We start from the raw sequence: 20,692 nt of genomic DNA on the forward strand, positions 1-20,692 counted from the left end.
TCCTTTTTTTATTAATTATTATTATTTATTTATTATTTTTTTGTTTTTATCATTGTTTTTTTCGGATATTTTATTTTATTTATTTATTTATTTTTGGCTGGTGCAGCATAAGCCATAGGCTTTCTTGCACCATGCGGCCATTACTAATACCAATACTAATAATGGATTTTGTTTGAACTGAGTCAGATAGAGAAAGTGCGGCAAATAAAGGAAACGGAAAGGTTTTCTTTCAAAACAGTTAACTGGGAAAGTTTTGATCTAGATTTCAATCATGAAGTAAATGAAATAAATTGGGATTTACTCAGTCCTGAAGAATATGTATGTAAATTTAAGGACATAGTTTATAGTGCTTCAAAATATCAATGAAAAAGAAAAAGCTTGTAACCAGACCTGTAATGTGGTGGAATAGGAACTTGCAACAAATGAAGAAAGAACTAAGGAAAGTCAGAAAAAGATTCCAAAGGTACAGAAGTTGGGGGGACGCTCAAATGACGGAATTGTATAAGAATACGTATAGGAATCTGTGTAAAAATTATGTTAAAGCAATTAATGATTCAAAGCAGACTTCTTGGAAGTCGTATGTGACAGAAAAAGGCTCGAGAGATCCCTGGAATACTGTTTTTAAATTAATTACAGAAAAGTATATTTTTAATTCCATAAATTTTACTGTCAGAACAAGAAATATGGATACCTTAGGATGTAGTGGTTCCATGGATGTGATCCTGGATGAGTTGTTTCCTGATATGGACACAGAAGAACTAAGCCAAGAACAGAAGGAAATGATACGAGGCAATGCCACTCAACGTTTCAATATATGTGAACAAACTTTTGCCATGGAAGAGGTCCAAGGTGCTGTTGCACAGGCAGTTGACGGCCGGTCGCCTGGTCCTGACTTAATAGAAGTTAAAATAATGAAAAGGGTTTTTAATATAAGACCCGATTTAATCGTCAAGATGTTTAATAAATGTTTGGAGATGGATTCGTTCCCCGAGGTGTGGAGAGTGGCCGTTTTGAAACTGATTATTAAAAGTCCGGATAAACTACCAAGTGAAGCGGGTTCGTATCGTCCCATAGCATTGTTGTCTGTAATAGCTAAAACTTATGAACGACTGTGTATCAGTCGACTAATGATTAAATATGATGATAATTAAATGTCCTGTGATAACCAGTATGGTTATAAAAAAGGTAAGTCTACAGAGGACGCTATTTATCAGATAACAACAGAGCTATGAGGGGCGTTACTTTCTTGGAATCTTTGTTGATTTTCAGGGCGCAATCGACATGCTTTGGTGGGAGGGAATCCTCTCCAGGATTAGAACCATTGGATGTTCTGAAAAATTGTATTCAGTTTTTAAAGAATATTTTTCAAATAGAAAGATAATTGTTAGGGCAAAATATACTGAAATAAAAAGTAATGTTAAAAGAGGTTGTCCACAGGGCTCGGTAATTGGTCCTCACGCCTGGACAATAGTTATGGATGATTTTTTGAGAAGAAATCACGTTGGTGTGAATGTAGTGGCATATGCCGATGACTTATTAATCCTGGTATATGGCAATGCAAGGTCCCAACTAGAGGTGCGTGCCTTTCAAATAATGGAGGAACTGATGGAATGGTCCAAATTGTATAAGTTACAGATCTCAAAAACAAAGACTGTACAGATGCTGCTCAAGAGATGCCTGAGTATGAATAGAAATCCAGTAGTTAAAGCATTTGATATGTCAATTAGGTATGTGACCTCTGTAAAGTATCTTGGTGTGTGTGTAGGGGAGAGGATGGCGTTTTTGGAGCGCATGAAGTACTTAAAAAATAAAGTGCGGGTGCTATACGCCAAGCTGAGAAGAATGATCAGAACAGATTTGGGGATAAAAGGATGAGGCCTGAATCTCCTTTATGATTGTGTATTTGTCCCCATAATCACATATTCTTCTGTGGCTTGTTTGCACCGAATAACTAATACTGTTGAAAAGAAGTACTTGCTCCAGGCGCAGAGGTTCGCTCTCTTATGCACAACACGAGCTGTAGAACAGTGTCGACAGATGCTCTGCAGGTATTAGCTGGACGATTTCCGGCTGATTTGCAGACCATCTTGTCGGCGTTACTATATTGCACTAGAAAGAACATCAGGAAAACTGTGTTGGGTGTGTCCTCTTGCCCAGATCTAAATAAGATATATTCGAGATCTGATTATAAACAAGAAAAGGCATGAATTAAAAATGAACTGATGGCTGTGTGGCAACAGAGGTGGGACACGAGCGAAAAAGGCCGTGTCACCTATATGTATCTACCAAGAGTTGACATATTAAATGTGCAGGCAAATCCTTGGCAGCAATTTGAACTACATGCCACTTTCCTTATCACTGGCAAAAAGACTCCATGAGTGGCCTTGTGGAAAATGATTTTTGTTCTTGTGGGTTACAAGAAACTAGTGTCCATATTATGCTCCATTGTGATCAATATGTTGATCTAAGGCATGAACTGGTAAGTCTACATAGACTTGAACAACAAGATCTATGGATCATGTTCACGTATAGGGCTCTCCTATGGTACTTCAATAAGTTTGTGAGTTTAGTTTTTAAACGGAAAGCAAGACTAGATAGTTGTTCCCGCCTCCTCGTGGCTGGGGAGGGTAACACAGCCAATTAGGATATGTGAGACGATGATAGCTAATACTATATAATTCTCGGCTGTGGCTAAGAGGATTAGTGCTCTTCCAAGATGTGTTGTGTTGTTTGAATTTTAAATAGTATTTTATTATTACTATATTAACATTTTTAGAACAGCTCAAGATAATAGCACTGAAGTAGCATAATCCACATATAAGCCTAAGCTTAGGAGGTGGTTCGAGCCCGTCACCACCAAATACGGAGGATGCGGAAAGGTCAGGGAATGACCACCGCATATCCCGGAGCAATATGGCCTTAGTTGCTAATGCTCCTAAAAACCAAAATAACAATAACAATAACAAGCTTAGGAGGTGGACTTGCTGAAGGTGAGTTGAATGAATGAGCGGGTAACATAGTGGTATCATCACCGTCCTCTCCACACCGGGTGCACAAAGACACGGGCTCGAATCCCGTCAATGACGCGAGGAACTTTAATAGACATTTTTCGTTCCGTTTCTGAGTTAGTCGATCTCAGGCGTAGATAGCAAGGTTTTTTCCCCAGAAACTGTTTTTTCTGTCCAGCTAAACAGACATATCGGCCAGAGAACACACGCAATTTACAGACACAAATACTGGTTTATGTAATCATTTACGGGCAACCGTAATATTTAGTGGCGCAATCGACATTTCGACGTTCTTTACATTCGCAACTGGTTTTTTGTCTATCTTTGCATTAATGTAATAATTTAAGTAGTATATCGAATAATGTGATTCAGGTGTTCTCAATGCATGTATATTTCACCTATTTTAATGCATAGTTCCTTCTTATTGTTTTCTTTTTAGTGCTTATTTTATGAGTATCTATTGATAAGACACTGATAAGAATTCTGTCTCTGTAAATACTGAAAAATGTATATTATCTTTATTTTTCAAATTATTTATAATGAAGCCATTCCAATCCCAAGGATATGAAAAGGAAAAAGGAAACCTTATATATTAAACGGTTACTATCAGATTTATGCAAATTTACAGAAGTTAAATTTTCTGTCTCGATGGAAAATTTTCATATTCCATGCGATTTTCCTTTTAGTTCTGAGCAGCTAGTTTTATCAAATAAGCTTCCAGACCCATCACCTGGCACAAAAGCGATGACAACCAGTAACCAAGCAATCAGTGAGAATAAAAATAGCAGCTCACTGCTAACGGAACTTGAAGAGTTGTAAGAATTATAGAACGACAGGTTTACTGATTCTTATATTACTCTAAAAGTAATATATACATTACTTCTGATTTTTGCGTTAGTATTTACTAACAGAAGTAATTATTAAGATATTAATAAACTTTTCACAGGTCCTGTGCTAGTGACAAGAAACCCTTCCATTCATCCTGGAGATGTGCGAAAACTGGAAGCTGTTGATGTCCCAGGACTACGTCATATTAAGGATTGCATAGTTTTTCCAGCGAAAGGACAAAGGCCTCACCCTGACGAAATGGGTGGTAAGTGTAAAAAAAATTTTTTTTCTAGTTGTGTTTAAGGAGAGTTCGTATTATAAATAAATAATAATTTATCATTATTTATTTATAAAAGTAAACTATTACTTATATTTAGTTAATATATTACTCTCTTGATTTTTGCATTAATATTTACTAACAGAAGTAAATATGACGACCCTTATTGCCAAGGCAGGAATTAAGAATATTTACAGATGCTGCATAAACAGATTAATAAAAAATGGGAAGTCTTTGGTACTAAGTCCTCAACTGTATTTGGAGACACTATTAGTTCCGAGAAATATCACCCAGTGATATTTCTCAGGACTTTCAGTGATGAAGCCTTCATAGTTTTTTTTATCAGGTTGGCTATCTCCTTTCTGTAGAATTTCTAGAGAGACAAACTTGTGAATTCGATTCTGTGTTGAAGAAGTAGTTGAAGTACAGAGTTGAGGAAAAGCCTGTCCATTTGTTGGAGTCTTGTCAGTTGTTGTTTCTGTTGTTGTTCCTAGTTTACGTTAGGAAAGTTTTGTATGAGGTAATGTTGAGAAATGTTGTCTTATCTGGCCGATGTCAGAAAACCAGACTCCGCATTACACTCATATATTTCCTTCAGAAATGATGCAATATTAACTTTCTTAGTTCAAAGATGGCATGCTTGTCCTGCAGCATTTTTACGCCATTTCTTTTTTTGATTTTTTTTTTTTTTTTTTGATTTGGTAGTTGTTGGCGCATCGGCATCTGTGGCCATATTGCACCTCCCACGGTTTTTGCAGTACTTTGATCCAAGCCCGAGGCGAGAATCGAACCCGCAACCTTTGGGTTGCCGGGCAGGTACTTTACCCACTCGGCTAGCCCGGTCGGCTTACGCCATTTCAAGAAATAAAATGTACACTTACAAACTATGTTCGCACTTTGCAGAATTGTATTTCAGAAATAAAATTTGCAAACATATTGCGTCAAGAAAACATTGATATGTAGTGGCTCCGGCTGGTATGTAGGCGATCTGAAATGGAAGAATATTTGAAGACATCCTGTAGCAGCTTAATTTGATAAAGAAAGATTGCCTAGGCTAACTAAAGCGTTGAATGGCACAATAATTTTGATAATTTTGTGAGAAAACACCATTGGAAAGTAAAAGAACAAGCTTCTAGATGGGTATGGTGTAGATTATTATATATGGCGATGATTGTAGATTATTATATATGGCGATGATTGTAGATTATTATATATGGCGATGATTGTAGATTGTACAAAAATACATTATAATTATAATTCTTTCAACACACACATTTCATAGTGTTGTGAATTGATGGTAATATGTGAATCATGAATTCATATGGATGCAGCTCATGGTGCTGTGTCTGGAAAGTACTCATTGTTCTGTACATGTTTAATGTAGATACAGCGCATACAAACGTCCCAATAGATGGTCAGTTGGTAAGGAGGTTCAATAGTACAGCGGTCAGAACTCGAGAGAAAGTCTTTGTTACCAGACTTGCCCCGAACATGCATGCGAATAACATAAAGGCCATGTTTGCTCAAGGATAAGGATTCGGAGTCCACACAGAAGTAAGACAGCTGAAAACAGGGTATGCTTCATATACGTCATTCGTGCTCACATGTCCCCCCCCCCCCCCTCCTAATCTAATCCTTGAATACAACGACTAGCCACTGGGTGCACTAGTTAAAAGATATCGAGAAAAGAACACCGCATACGTGCAGAGATCAAGTAGTACGCATCAACCTATATAGCCACTAAAGCAACAGAATGCCTCTTCTAGAGAGTGCCAGGCCATTTGCTTTTTTTATTCAGAACGTTAGAAATGTTAACAAACTGCACATATGCCTACTCCTTGAAGAATATGATGATTTATGTGTACAGTCGAGACTTGGCTAAATCATAGCATGCAACTGGATCTTCTGGTACAATCCTCTAGTTACAGATTTATTGGGAACAGCAGAAAAGATAAGCGGGGTGGAGGAGTTCCAATCCTTTATCATGAAAGCTTCATCCTACAAGAATTAAACCAAGTCAGTCTGAAAACTTTGAAGCCATATCCGAGTGTTTCAGGAGGAAGGCTCAAAAAATCCAAGTCTGCCTTATCTAAATTCCGCCGGAACACAGTGCGAACACCAGGACCGAGCTTCTTGTGTGTATTTCAGAGAATCTTGGCACAGATATTCCCATGATTTTAACTGGCAACTTTAATATGCCTAGCCCAAGACACGATCATGCTAAAGAACACCTTGATGCAGCCCTCCAAACCTTAGGACTGATTCTATTTGATACGCTTCCGACTAGGGTAGAGCAGCGTTTGGATTTATTATATCATAATCTGATAAACACAAAAAATGTCGCCCCTCAAACTAAATTCCTGTTAGATCACAACCCAATATGCTGTGAAATTTCCCTATCTGATAGTGCAGGTGAGCAGCGCATCGATGAGCAAACTAGTCAAACCAAGAAGATATACTCCCTTAAGTTCATTAGACCTGAGATTATTTTAAAACATCTCAAGACCTACAACTGGGATGCTCTATACAATAAACCGGTGGAAGAAGCTAATAACTTGATTGAGAAAGAGCTCTTATTTATTGCTGACCTGGGTGCTTCAAAAGAGGTAAGGGTCACCGATAAAATTAAACCGTAGTTGAACAAGTATTTAAAACAGCCGTTTGTGGCCAAGCAAAAGGCTTTTAGGAAATGGAAAAATTCAGAATTTAATGAAGACATCGCGGATTACAAGAAAAAAAACATTTTATTAAAAAATAAACGACAAGCCACGTTACGAAGAGGTTATTAGAAAGCTTCGACATTCAAAAAGAATCGTGAGCAAAAAGGCTACTACATTTGAAACGAAAGAAACCACATCATTCAGATACTGGGCTAAGAAGTGCTTTGAAAGGCTGCCAGTTGATGGTAAAGCAAAAAGTGTCCATGGACATCAGCTGGAGGATATAGCACAATATATTTTAGCGAGAGTAGGTGTTTGTGGGAATGCTTTTTCCACAGCCACTATTTCTAGAGAAGATCTCATCAATGCTATTAATTCCTTGCCTTACAAATCTACGATCGGCCCAGACGGGTTGCCTTTCTTTATTTTAAAAATATGCAGCGCCTATTTTGTTGATGTGTTGTTCCACATATTCCAAAACATCCTGAAAGATAGGGTTCCCTCTCCGGAGATGGAATCACTACTTTTCGAGGCCGGTGTCAAAAAATAAGAACCCTAAGGCCTCTTCAGACTTTGGACCAATATCCATCAGTTCTCTTTTAAAACAACTATAAGAAAAGTCATCCTTCTTTAACCCCACCTCCATACCGTAGTAGAGAGACGATCCACTACAACTAATTTGTTGGAGACTGTAGGCATTCTGGTTTTGCTATATTATTTTTATATACATTTTGTCCACCTACTGTTATTTAGGTTAACCTTATGTTACCTTGGGCCACTGACTGCTTACAGGATAAGGTATCTAAAGCTAAACTGGAATAGAGTGATGATACAACATGTCATTAGGCACATAGATTCAATAATGTTTAATGAACAAACAAAACATAAAATAGGTACATAGGCTCTGGCATTAAATTGACCTTCCTTACTATAATTTTACAAGAGAAACAATTCAAGCAAACAACACTGTTACTTTCTGTATCACTAGCCTATTTTTATTGCATCAATTTTTCTTCTCAATATACCTTATACAACTCTTGGTATCGTGTCGTACTGCATTAAAGTGAAAATTATCTTCAATTACAATTTTCCTTAAGCATTCCTAGTTAATAAAAATACAGAGTGCCTCTTTTGAATTGGAGTTCTGAAGTGAATAATTAATCTTGCTACCCTAGGCCAAAATTTCAGGGTATTAAACTGGGTCAGGCCAGCTTATTCAATAAAGATGAGTCCTCCATTGCTTGACTTTATTTAGGGGCCTTCTTGAGTTTCCAACTTCCTCTTCCTTAGATCTCCAACCTTTCAGTTCTGCACATACAGATCCTATGCTAAACTCTTTTCGAACCTTTCCCATCCGACCTACGTACACGTCGCTACAACCTTACCTCCACACACCACCAAAGCCTTACCCGAAAGAACAACCCCTTGTGGTAAGGGGGGGGGATAAAAATAAAAAAATATAAATGTTACTTATAAATTACTTGTAGTAGTAGTACTTTATGCAGCATCAGCCAAAAAAAAAAATCATACCATTCCCTCCAAATGCCTGTCCAGTTCCTCCTTAAATTTATTTAACCTATCAACCTCCACAACGACAGATGGAAGTTTGTACCAGCAATTAACCACCCGCTGGCTAAAGGCAAATTTCCGCTCATCTATTCTACATCTGTCTTTTCTTAATTTGAATTTATGCCCCCTTAGGTTCGTAATCTGAACAAGTGGAATAATCCCATCAGAATTCAGCATGCTCAACCCATTCAAGGCCTTATACACCTCAATCAGATCATTGCAGTGGCTGAAGACTAGGCACCTGCGCAGGTGCCTAGTCTTCAGCCACTGCAATTTTCAGAACTTAAGCCTCTCTTGGTAAGAGGATCCCTTCATTCCCCTCACCAATCTTGTTGCCCTTCTCTGTACACTCTCAAGCAAATCTACATCCTTCCTAAAATGAGGCCCCCAGACCTGTACGCACTACTCAAGGCGCGGCCTAACCATTGCCTTATACAGAGGGACAATCACCTCCTTCTCCCTGCTAGCAAAATTCCTATATATCATTGACAAAACTCCATGACCTGCCCCAGGGCAGCCTGTCTGCATTGCTCAGAAAACTTCATATCTGACTGCACAATTATTCCCAGGTCTTTTTCATTTTCTACCACCTTAAGTGTAGTACCACACAATTGGTACGTTTCTCTGGGGTTACTTCTACCCATATGCAGTACTTTGCATTTGTCAAGGTTAAACTTCAGTTGCCACTTCTTAGCCCATTTGCCCAAATTATCTAGATCCTGTTGCAGCAGCACACTGCCATTACTGTCATTAACAACCCTGCCAACCTTTGTATCATCTGCAAACTTCGACACTAAGCCTGATATAACTTCATCAATATCATTGATAAATATACAAAACAACAGAGGACACAACACCGAACCCTGTGGGACTCCACTAATAACATTAGTTCACGAAGATCAGCACCCATTAATTACCACCCTCTATCTTCTCCCACTCAACCATCCTTTTATCCATTGTAGCAACTTACCCTTAATACCATTCTGCTCCAATTTGTACAATAGTCTTCCATGCGCAACAGTGTCAAAAGCTTTCCTGAAATCCAAATATATGATATCAAATTTATTTTTTTGCATCCAGTTCCTTTGTAACCACATCATAATAACCAATTAAATTTGTCCGACAAGACTTTCCCTTAACAAACATATGCTGTGTCTGAATTATTGCTGCAGTCTTGTCTAGATGATCCTGCAATGCATCTTTAACCAGTGACTCCATTATTTTACCCGGAAAAGAAGTTTAACTAACTGGTCTGTAATTACTCGTGTCACCCTTCGTGTCACCTTATTATTATTATAATAATAATAATACGATTCTTTATTAACAAATTTTATACAATAGTGAACACAGAAAGCCCTTTGTGAATTGGGGATACATTTGCACATCTCCAGTGCGTGGGAACCTCTCTGAGTTCAAATTCTCATAATTATGGCTAAGGGTTTGCTTAGTTGCTTTGCCGCCTCCTTTAATATAACTGGATAGATCCCATCCACCCCAGGTGCCTTTCTTATGTTTAACTTCAACAATTTCTCCTCCACTTTGCTCTCAGTTATTACAAAATCATTAAGCACCCTGCTACAATTTGATAACCTTCTGGCATTTTCAAACCTTAATAACTCCTCATGTGTGAATGTAGATGCAAAATACTCATTCAGTTTGTTTGCTACCTGAGCAGGATCATCAACAGCCGAACCATGGATATCAAGTGGACTAATCAGATTCATCCCCTTCCTTTTAGAGTTTGTATAAGTAAGAAATCCTTGCTGGTTTTTTAGCATCTTTTTCCAAAGATTTCTCGTAATCCGCCTTTGCCTGCCTAACCTCCTTTGTGACCTGATTATAGACTAGCTTATATCTGCCATAAACGTCTGAGTCGCTTGATAATTTATATGCATCCCATGCATTTTTCTTCTCTATCATGAGTCTCATTAGTTCATTTGATAACCATTTAGGCCTAAATCTTGAACAATATTTCTTTTAGTAGCATCCACGATTATTTCCTTGAATGCTTCCCACTTAGAATTTACTGTTTGTAACATTGTCAGTTGATTCCACTGTACAAAATTTAAAAACTGTCTTTTGTTTTTGTTGAGTTTTGTTTTGACTTCCACCCTATTGAAGTCACAGTCCCACCCCTCAAACGCAAATCTGACTGCAATTCACAGAAAACTCTAGATTCTAGGGTGTGTAAAGTGGGTGTTAGTAGAACATTAGACACGCATTTTTTTAATAAAAATTTACAAACTTTAATGAACATTATACAGGGCGTTTCAGTTAAACGGTTCAGAACTTCTAAGAGGGGTAGGGTACATCCTGACAACTCGAAATCATATAGCAATGTGGGGTCGGAAATGCTTTCCTGAAGCGGTGTTGTACACAGAAGCACCAAAGAAAGAAAAGAGACCGTAAGTGAGAAATCGTTTTAATAATACATGAAAAGAAGCAAAAGGTACATGGATTAAAGTAAGTGTTCGAAGTTTCTTCCACGGGCTACAATGCACGCCTCACATCTCCGACGCATGGACATCCGAACATTCTGGAATACTCCAGGCGAATTTCGAATTTCTTCGGCAGCTACTGCGATTCTTGCAACCAGCTCCTCAGCATTGTCAACAGGGGTGTCATAAACTAGCGATTTCATATGACCCCAGAAATAAAAATCAAGACATGATAGGTCGGGTGACCGAGCAGGCCAACGCACGGGACCACCACGTCCGATCCACTGTTGACCAAATGTGACATCCAGGTAGTTACGAACATCTCCGCTATAATGGGCAGGGGCTCCATCGTGTTGGAACCACATTGTCTGTTATGTCGATGCAGAAATCTGTTCATCTCTCAAAAGTTGTGGCAATACTTGCTGCAGAAAGATCAAGTAGATAGGTCCGGTTAGACGACACGGTAACAGGTAAGGTCCGATGAGGTGATCTCCCATAATACCGGCCCATACATTGACCGAAAATCGAATCTGTGTTGCACGACGTCGTATTGCATGCGGGTTCTCGACCGCCCAGATATGGTCGTTATGCGTGTTGAAAATTCCTTCCCTTGTGAAGGATGCCTCATCGGAAAACAACACTTCAGCAGGAAAAAGGGGATTTGTAGCACATTTTCCAAGGTACCACTGTGCGAAAGCAATACGAGGTTGAAGAAACTTCGAACACTTACTTTAATCCATGTACCTTTTGCTTCTTTTCATGTATTATTAAAACGATTTCTCACTTACGGTCTCTTTTCTTTTTATGGTGCTTCTGTGTACAACACCGCTTCAGGAAAGCATTTCCGACCCCACATTGCTATATGATTTCGAGTTGTCAGGATGTACCCTACCCCTCTTAGAAGTTCTGAAACGTTTAACTGAAACACCCTGTATACAGTATTTACAAAAAAAAACAAATAATTACATACAAGCATATCAATTTCCATATATTTGAACCATACTACAATGCAATACACTATTTCTCCCTCATCAACTATTCTCAATTTACAAATTATTAACATCAGTTTGTATCAGTTGTATCTTACTTAATATGAATCTTCGATGATTATTCAATCATTCTCTTACATTACTAATTTTTATCAGTTAAACTCATTTCAACTCTTATTACTCTTTTTATATATTTGTTTCTAGCCTTTAACACCTGAAATGTATTACAACTGGTATCCTCTTACCTCAGCAATGTTCACTACAAATCCCTCATTCTACCTTAATTATTCTCTAGTTATCATCTTAGTCATCCCTCTTTACTCATTAGGTTTCTCTATTAATAAAATTTCTTTCTCTTTACGCCTCACCTGGTATGTTATCTTGTGTTGGCACCTGGCCTAATTTAATGATATAATAATAATAATACGATTCTTTATTAACAAATTTTATACAATAGTGAACACAGAAAGCCAGAGGAATCTTACAATTCATTGTTTATACAAGTGATTTTGCTTTATAATAGAAAAAAATAATAATAATAAATAACTAAATGATAATTAATAGTTAAAAACAAAGATAATAATCAAAATATAAAAATGAAGTATTAATTACAAAGAAAAAGAACTACAAGTTGAGCAGAACATGAAATGACATCGGCTAACTAAGATCGGCACTTACATAAATGTCCTTTACAAACAGCAAGATAGGACAAGATGCTATCGCGATATGCCTTGTCTATAGTCCACAGGTCGATGTCGATGTTCAGCGAGTTGAGGGTGTCCAGAGTCACATTTGGGAAGTGTCTCTTGAAATTCTGTAACCGCTGGAGCCTTAGGCAAAAGGAGGTAGTACTCCGGAGATGTCTCAGTTAGCATATCCTTACGTTTGCCAGGAGGCAAACGCCAACCAACCGTGTTCCAGATGTTGATGTGATCCTACTTAGCTGAGCACAGATGAAGGAATGACTTTATTTTTAGCACATGGACTCTGTGGGCAGTGGGCGTGTATTGCAGGTTGGAGCAGAGTGCAGATTTAGATGTCGTGTAAATGTCGATCACAAGTTGGCCCACTTCAGCACCCAGAATTCGAGGCCCCATAGTTTCCTGAGGCTGGTGGGTGGTGCCACCAACTAAATTTCCACGGCATAAGAGAGCACACTACAGAAGTAAGTTGCAAGGTATTTCTTGATTATTTGCTTATTGTGCGTTTTGCACAGATCAATTTTCATTCCCCAGAACGCTCTCAGGGCTTTGGAATACTGAGCCTGGATTTGTTTTTATAGGTGAGGTTTGCATCAAGGATTACTCAGTTAACATATCCTTACGGTACTCTATAAATATAATTTATTTACTCATTCCTTTATACTATTACTTTCTATTTATTACCCCTGTACCACCTTTAGGTTATTTCATATTCATTAACATTCATAACAAAATATCTCAACCTTAGTAACTAACTTCCCTAATACAATAGGAATGTTCTTATTTTAAAAGGACTATCACTCAATTCCTTACAGAGCTAAGTTATGAGTCTTTGAGTTCGGGATTCGAAAAAAAAAAACAGGAACAGACTTACTTTCCGAAATGGCAGTTGTTTCCAATTTCCTTTGCGTTCAAGCTTCCTTTCTGGCAGACAGGCTTTCTTCCATTTCTTGGGCACTCTGCTTTCCTTAGTAGAGGACAGGCTTTCCTTTTTTTCTTGGTTTACATTTGGGGCTTACCAGGCTTTCTTTCTCTCACGTTTTTTTTTCTTTTTCTTCTTCCTCTTGCTACCACAAGATTGAACTCTGACCACCAAAAAACTACTTCCACCTCCACCCGCAACTTCACGACTTTTTCTTCTTTAGACCACACAGAAGTCAGATACAGCGTGGACACTTTCTACATTCCCCCCCCCCGAACTTTTCTTTTTTCCTCAAGTTAGGAACGCTCCCCCAAGGACTCCAACCAATCCCCATACTGTTTAATTTTTAATTCCCTAGCGCACAAACCAACCCTTCTCTAGAATTTTTTTTTTTCACATGGCAGTAAGACCTTTTCATTATTATTATTATTATTATTATTATTATTATTATTATTATTATCAGTTTATTTATGTAACACCCCTGTACAGACATTATCTAGGAGAGTGGCTAATACAGACATCATACAACAAATTAAACAGCAACATTGAAAATCAGAAAATACATAAGAATAAATAAATCAATAAATACATCAACAGTCACTTGACACAATCGTTCATTACAGATGATCAAGAGTTCATAGGCACAAATTCCACAGAAATGTACACTCTTCTCTTCATTAAATTTGTAGTGTAGTATACAAGTTCGCTGCTGTCAGCTTCCTATAGGCTTTGTCATGGCAGTACCGTTCGGGTCGATTTTGAAGTCTCTAAAGAGCTCCAGAGTATTGTCAGGAAACATCCGCCTTAATCCCTCCATGTGATGTAGAGCGCTTCGGAGACTGTGATGATAGTAGAGCCGGATCCCAGGGCGTGGCCCGACCACAAGATTATAAATTTTTAGGGCATCTAAACTCCCACTCAGAAATTGTGCAAGACTGCTGATGTTACGCATGGTGACCATCTGTATCCATGGAGCTACGTTTAAGTTTATATACAGTATGGATTTTGAAATTGTAAAGGGCTTCTCGGCAATCCTATTCAACCACTGGAGCACCCAGTATTCCACGCCGAGAAACTTCCTAATATAGTAGGTATTTGGGGCAGAAGACCAAATAATTGAGGCATAGAGGGAAACAGGAATTATACATCTTTGGATGTATTGGGTCACTAGTTGTTGATTCCGAATCCCAGTTGATTCCGAATCCTCTCTTACAGCACAAGTGACCAACCCACAAGTTCTAGTCAATATCTGGGAAGTTAAAATCCCCACCATTAAAATCCCCATTATAAGACACTTTGATTTAATAGCCCACTTTATTTCTCTGAAATATTTCTATGTCCATTGCACTCATCAGAGTCATTAGGCCTATAACAAACTCCTACCCTCATTTTTGATTTCCCAGAGCTTAAGCACACCAAACTTCCTTAGATTTTATGTATTTCTTAACTAACAGCATTACCCCACCTCCCTTCTTATTCTGTCTATCCTTTCTATTCACATTGCACTCCCCAAATTTCAATTCTGCATATCTGTGTGGCACTACGTCTCTGATATCCTAAGAATATCTCCCTTGGATGTCTTAAATAGCACTTCAAATTCATCAAATTTGTTTATTATACTCCTAGCATTGGTGTACATGCAAGTATACATGCACCTGTCCATACTATGGCGCCTCCGTAGCCAGGTGGGAAGGAGCAGTAGTGCGTAACACACGCTTCTTGATTAGACCGGGGTTCGAACCCGTGACCACCAAATACGGAGGATACGGAAAGGTCAGGGAATGACGACCGCATATCCCGGAGCAATATGGCCTTAGTTGCTAATGCTCCTAAAAACCAAATAACAAAAACCTGTCCTTACCCTTAGTTACTCTAACACAGCCCATGTATTTACTTGTTTCATGACTTCTAGCAGTTCCTGAAATCCCCAAAAACTGGCTTTCCGGGCTGCTGCTCATTCCAATAAAAGAAGTGCAAGAATCATTTCTCCCTTCTGCCTGCAGCTACTGTTAATCTATTAGTCTGTGAATCCTCCAAGCTAGCAGTTTTCCGACCCACCTAACATTGCCTCGATAGCAGCAGCAAATATTATTGCATTCCTTCTATTTAAGTGTATCTCATCCCTGTACAAGCAGTTTCTCCTATTAACAAGCACAGCCCACGCTGAGAAAAATTCTACCACATCACTGCACAATCTCCACAGGGCCGAGTTGATTGACAAGGTTCTCATCATATATTCCCTCCTATCGTGCCTGGGCAGAACTGCAGGCACTTTTAAATTTAACCAACTCGTGACTTAAGAAGGTCTCACTCTGATATGATACCTCGTGAAGAATTCAGAGTTTTGTTGGGGGGGGGGGGATGATGGATGTAGATTTCAGGATTTTCTCCGCTTGTTTTGCGCTTGAAGCTTGGATCAAAGGGTCGCCAGAAAGCAGCCGTTTTACAGATTTTGGTGATCCTGCCAACCTTTCTAATCCTTTTTGGATAAAGAAGGGTGACGTATTACCGATTGATTGCTCTCCGGTGGAACATAGAATGGTGAAGGGCAGTGTCACTGACAGTGGTTTGTCATCAGTTCTGGCTCTTTTTACAGAGATGTTTTCATTGTAGTCATTTGGATTAGATATGGGCCTTGTATATCATTGGTATGGCTGAAACAAGAAGAAGAAATGAATCACTTATAAGTTTATCAAGTGGAAATCTGCTGTACACCAATGGAAACAATGAAAGGAGTGAAGGTGGAGTTGGGTTTCTGATCCATAAAGATTTTTAAAACAACATTTTGGAATTCAAAAGTACATCACCAAGGGTGTAAAGACTAATACTCAAGATTTCTAAGAGGAACAAGCTAAAGATTATAATGATTTATGCACCAACATCGAGCCATGATGATGAAGAGGTTGAACAAATGTACACCGAAATTGAGTCTTCTAGATGAGCAGAAAACCCACTACACTATTATTATGGGGGACTTCAATGCCAAGGTTGGAAAAAGACAAAACAGCGCAGAAAGGGGGAACTATAGGAAATTTTGGAATTGGTGAAAGAAATGAAAGAGGTGAAAGACTTGTGGAATTTGCAGAATCTCAAGGACTGTCAGTAATGAATACTTTTTTCAAGAAAAGGGTGAACAGAAAGTGGACATGGAAGAGTCCAAATGGATTAACTACTAATGAAATCGACTTCATGCTCACTAACAGAAGATATACTGTGAATGATGTTACCGTCCTGAATAAGGTAAATGTTGGAAGTGATCACAGAATGGTAAGATGTACACTTGATATAGATGTAGGAAAGGAAAGGAAAAAACTGATTCGAGTAAATAATACAAAGATCTTTGAGATAACAGAAGAGGAGAAAAAGCAGTATTTACTGGAACTTAAGAAAAGTTTGAGCTTCTGCAGACTGCTCAGGACCAAGATATCGACGAGGAATAATACAACATTTTGAAAGTGAAAAAGCCCAAGAAACCTATAGGGAAAAAGAAATCCAAAGAAGAAAAAATTAATCAAGGAACACTTGTCATGATGAACCGAAGACGACAAATGAAAAGCAAGAAAAACACTGACAGGGAGAAAATTGAGTATACTGAGTTATGCAAAGCCATTAGAAAGAGACTCAGAGAGGACATAAGAAAATTTAACACAAGAAAAGTAGAACAAGCATTAAGGGAAAACAAAGGATTTAAGTCAGCAGCAATGAGCAGTAATACAGAAAGACAAATGATACTGAAACTGAAGAATAGTGATGGTGTACTTATAAACAGCAGAGAAGGCATAATTCAAATAGCAGAAGACTACTACAGAGAATTATACAAGGAGCAGGGGAATGATGCCAGCAGTGGGGAAGATGGATTGCAAAGTAGCGACACATACGACATACCTGATATTCTTCCTGATGCGGTAGAACATGCATTGAAGAAAATGAAGAATCAGAAAGCCCCGGGGGAAGATTAAGTTACTGTAGAGTTGTTAAAATTGGGAGGAAGAGACATAACACAAAAACTGGCAAGGCTCTTCACAAAGTGCATTAGAAAAGGTGTGACGCCTAAGCATTTTGGAATATTGGAATAATGCAATCATAGTTTTGCTGCATAAGAAAGGAGATAAATCAGAAATTGGAAATTATAGACCAATTAGCTTGTTATCCCACATCTACAAGCTGTTCACAAGGGTCATTACTAACAGATTAGAAAGAATACTTGATGAGAATCAACCGAAAGAGCAAGCTGGCTTTAGGACAGGATTCTCAACTATGGATCACCTTCACGTAATAGCACAGCTAATAGAAAAAGCAAATGAATATAAAACACCATTATGCCTGGCATTTGTGGATTATGAAAAGGCATTTAACTCCATACAGCATAAGGCAATGTTTGGGGCACTGTAAAGTCAAAGCACAGATACCCCACATATTATGATTTTGAAGAAAATATATGAGAACGCTACCTCCTTTATTAGACTAGACAAAGACAGTACCAAATTTAAAATCGAGAAAGGAGTTCGACAAGGAGGCACAATATCTCCGAAGATGTTTACTGCTACTCTTGAGGAAGCTTTCAGAAGATTAGACTGGTCGCAGAAAGGAGTCAATGTGAACGGAAAGTACCTAAACCATTTACGATTTGCAGATGACATTGTGGTCATAAGCCACGATCCCAAAGAATTAGAGGAAAATCTAGATCGTATGTATAGCTTAGCTTAATTTTCAGCACTCACCTCATAGTAATCCGCTTAACTGGTGGAGGGTTTTACCACATATATAGTGGTTATAGGATTCTAATACTTTACAGGGATTATGGGTTTAAAATTAAGTTATGGGCAATAAAAAAATTTTTAAGAAAGGAAAGTGCACCTTCCATGGTTGCCTAATTAAATTAAATTAAATGAAGAGAAAAAAAAGAAATGGAAAATATAAGCTAATAATCGCGCACGAGCGACTTTCGAGTTTCCTCGTCTTCAGTTAGCTATAGTGGAGTGGGGAAGAGAGCGCAGTTGTGTTATATACGGGTTGGGTTCCCGAAATGCATTTCAGTGCACGTGGAAACTTAATACGTGGCAAAATCCAAATGGGGGAGAAATTGGCTGGAATCTTTTTGTTTAACACTTTGAGTGATGTATGGCGCTTAAACCATTCAATAACGAGGGCTTCGTTTTCAAGGATTTTGTAGCTAGAATTTAATTTAATTACTGTGATGGCTGAATCGATGAGTGGGTTGTGATTTTGAGATTGGACGTGTTGTGTTAGTTCAAATCCTCGTTTTCAAATCCTTGAAAACGAAGCCCTCGTTATTGAATGGTTTAAGCGCCATACATCACTCAAAGTGTTAAACAAAAAGATTCCAGCCAATTTCTCCCCCATTTGGATTTTGCCACCTATTAAGTTTCCACGTGCACTGAAATGCATTTCGGGAACCCAACCCGTATATAACACAACCGCGCTCTCTTCCCCCCCTCCACTATAGCTAACTGAAGACGAGGAAACTCGAAAGTCGCTCGTGCGCGATTATTAGCTTATATTTTCCTCTTTTTTTTTCTCTTAATTTAATTTAATTTAATTAGGCAACCATGGAAGGTGCACTTTCCTTTCTTAAAAATTTTTTTATAGCCCATAACTTAATTTTAAACCCATAATCCCTGTAAAGTATTAGAATCCTATAACCACTATGTATGTGGTAAAACCCTCCACCAGCTAAGCGGATTACTATGAGGTGAGTGCTGAAAATTAAGCTAAGCTATACATACGATCTAGTTATTACATTACAGCACATAAGGAGTCCTTAAAAAATCAAGAGTTAGAGGAAAATCTTAATCAGTTATGCACAGCTAGGAAGGATTTTCGACTAAAGATGAATATGGCTAAAACAAAAGTAACGATGAACAAGTATCCACAGAAAGACAAATAATGATTGAAGGAGCAGTAATTGAAAAGGTGGAGTCATATACTTATCTGGGACAAGTTATTAGCTGTAATAATGATAAATGGCTGGAAGACAAGAGAAGAATAAATTTTGGATGGATAGCATTCAGTAAATATAGTCACATACTGAAGAGCAATATCCCAGTTTGTCTGAAACATAAAATAATGAACCAATGTATACTCCCCACCATGACTTATGGAAGTGAAGCATGGGCACTCACCAAAAGAATGGAAGAGAAGCTGAGAACTACACAGCGAAGAATGGAACGAATCATATTGGGAATCAGACTGTTAGATAAGAAGAGAAACACATGGATTAGGCAGCAATCTCAAGTAAAAGACATTCTTATTAAAACTAAAGAACTAAAATGGTCTTGGGCAGGACATATAGCTCGAAGACATGATGACAGATGGACTAAGAAAATAAGAGGATGGTATCCAAGAGGAGCTAGAAGAAAACCTGGAAGACAAAGGCGGAGATGGATAGATGAATTCATGAGTTTGTGGGTAGTAAATGGATGGCCAGTGCTCAAAACAGAAGGAACTGGAAAGTTTCTGGAGAGGCCTTCATCCTGCAGTGGATTGAAAATGGCTGATGATGATGATGATGGGCCTTGTTGGGTCCCCAGAAGAAAGAGAGGGATTTGAATTACTAATATGTGTAAAAGAACAATTTCAGATGCCCTCACCCACCACGGAGTCCTAGGAGGGGACGCCCACTGGGAACTAGCAGGTATAAATTGAAAAAAATTAAATTGAGGAAGGACAGATGTAAAATAGATGTGCAGAAATTTGCCTTTAGCCAGCGGGTGGCTAATTGCTGGAACAAACTTCCACCTCGTTGTGGAAGTTGATAGGTTAAATAAATTTAAGGAGGAACTGGACAAATATTTAGAGGGGATTGTTTTGTATTTTTTTTTTTTTTTTTTTTTTTTTTTTTGGCTGATGCTGCATAAGCTCATACGCTTGCTTTCTTGCATCAGTAGTGGCATACTACTACTACTACTACTCCTACTACTACTATTATTCTGTACACGATGGAACGATAAGTTCGCTCAGGAGCATCATATCCACGTCGCAGAATCAAAGGGAGGGAGACTTATTGGAACGTAGTTGATCCTAGCAGTAAGAACCATCCGCCGATTGATTCCAGTGGGGCCGGTCTGGGACCTCCCTTCTTGTCGAAGCAGGGGCCAACGTGGTGTATTAAGGCTGGGCCCCTCAACTACCAGGATCCCCCCTTTCTGAGTTTCCACGGGTCGCGGCGCACGGCTGCACACCCCGGATTCCAATGATGTAACCCTGGAACCAAGGTACGGGCGTTGGATCACAGTGATGCTAATCTGGAGGGCCAGCAGAATCACTGGGAAGTCCCATC

The 20,692-nt window shown here is 38.6% G+C and overlaps 1 protein-coding gene across 1 annotated transcript in view; it reads left to right on the top strand.

Annotated features, from left to right (window-relative positions):
• LOC150079062 (uncharacterized) overlaps positions 1–20,692 on the top strand; it is a 101,995-nt gene that overhangs the window by 73,926 nt on the left and 7,377 nt on the right. The window contains exon 6 of the mRNA XM_090382936.1: positions 3,955–4,101. Coding sequence (XP_090239062.1) covers positions 3,955–4,101 — 147 coding nt within the window. The remainder of the gene's footprint in view (positions 1–3,954; positions 4,102–20,692) is intronic.

This window comes from Mastigoproctus giganteus, chromosome 10 (assembly GCF_048544385.1).
Source record: "Mastigoproctus giganteus isolate SK-2022 chromosome 10, ASM4854438v1, whole genome shotgun sequence".
NCBI lineage: Eukaryota > Metazoa > Arthropoda > Arachnida > Uropygi > Thelyphonidae > Mastigoproctus > Mastigoproctus giganteus.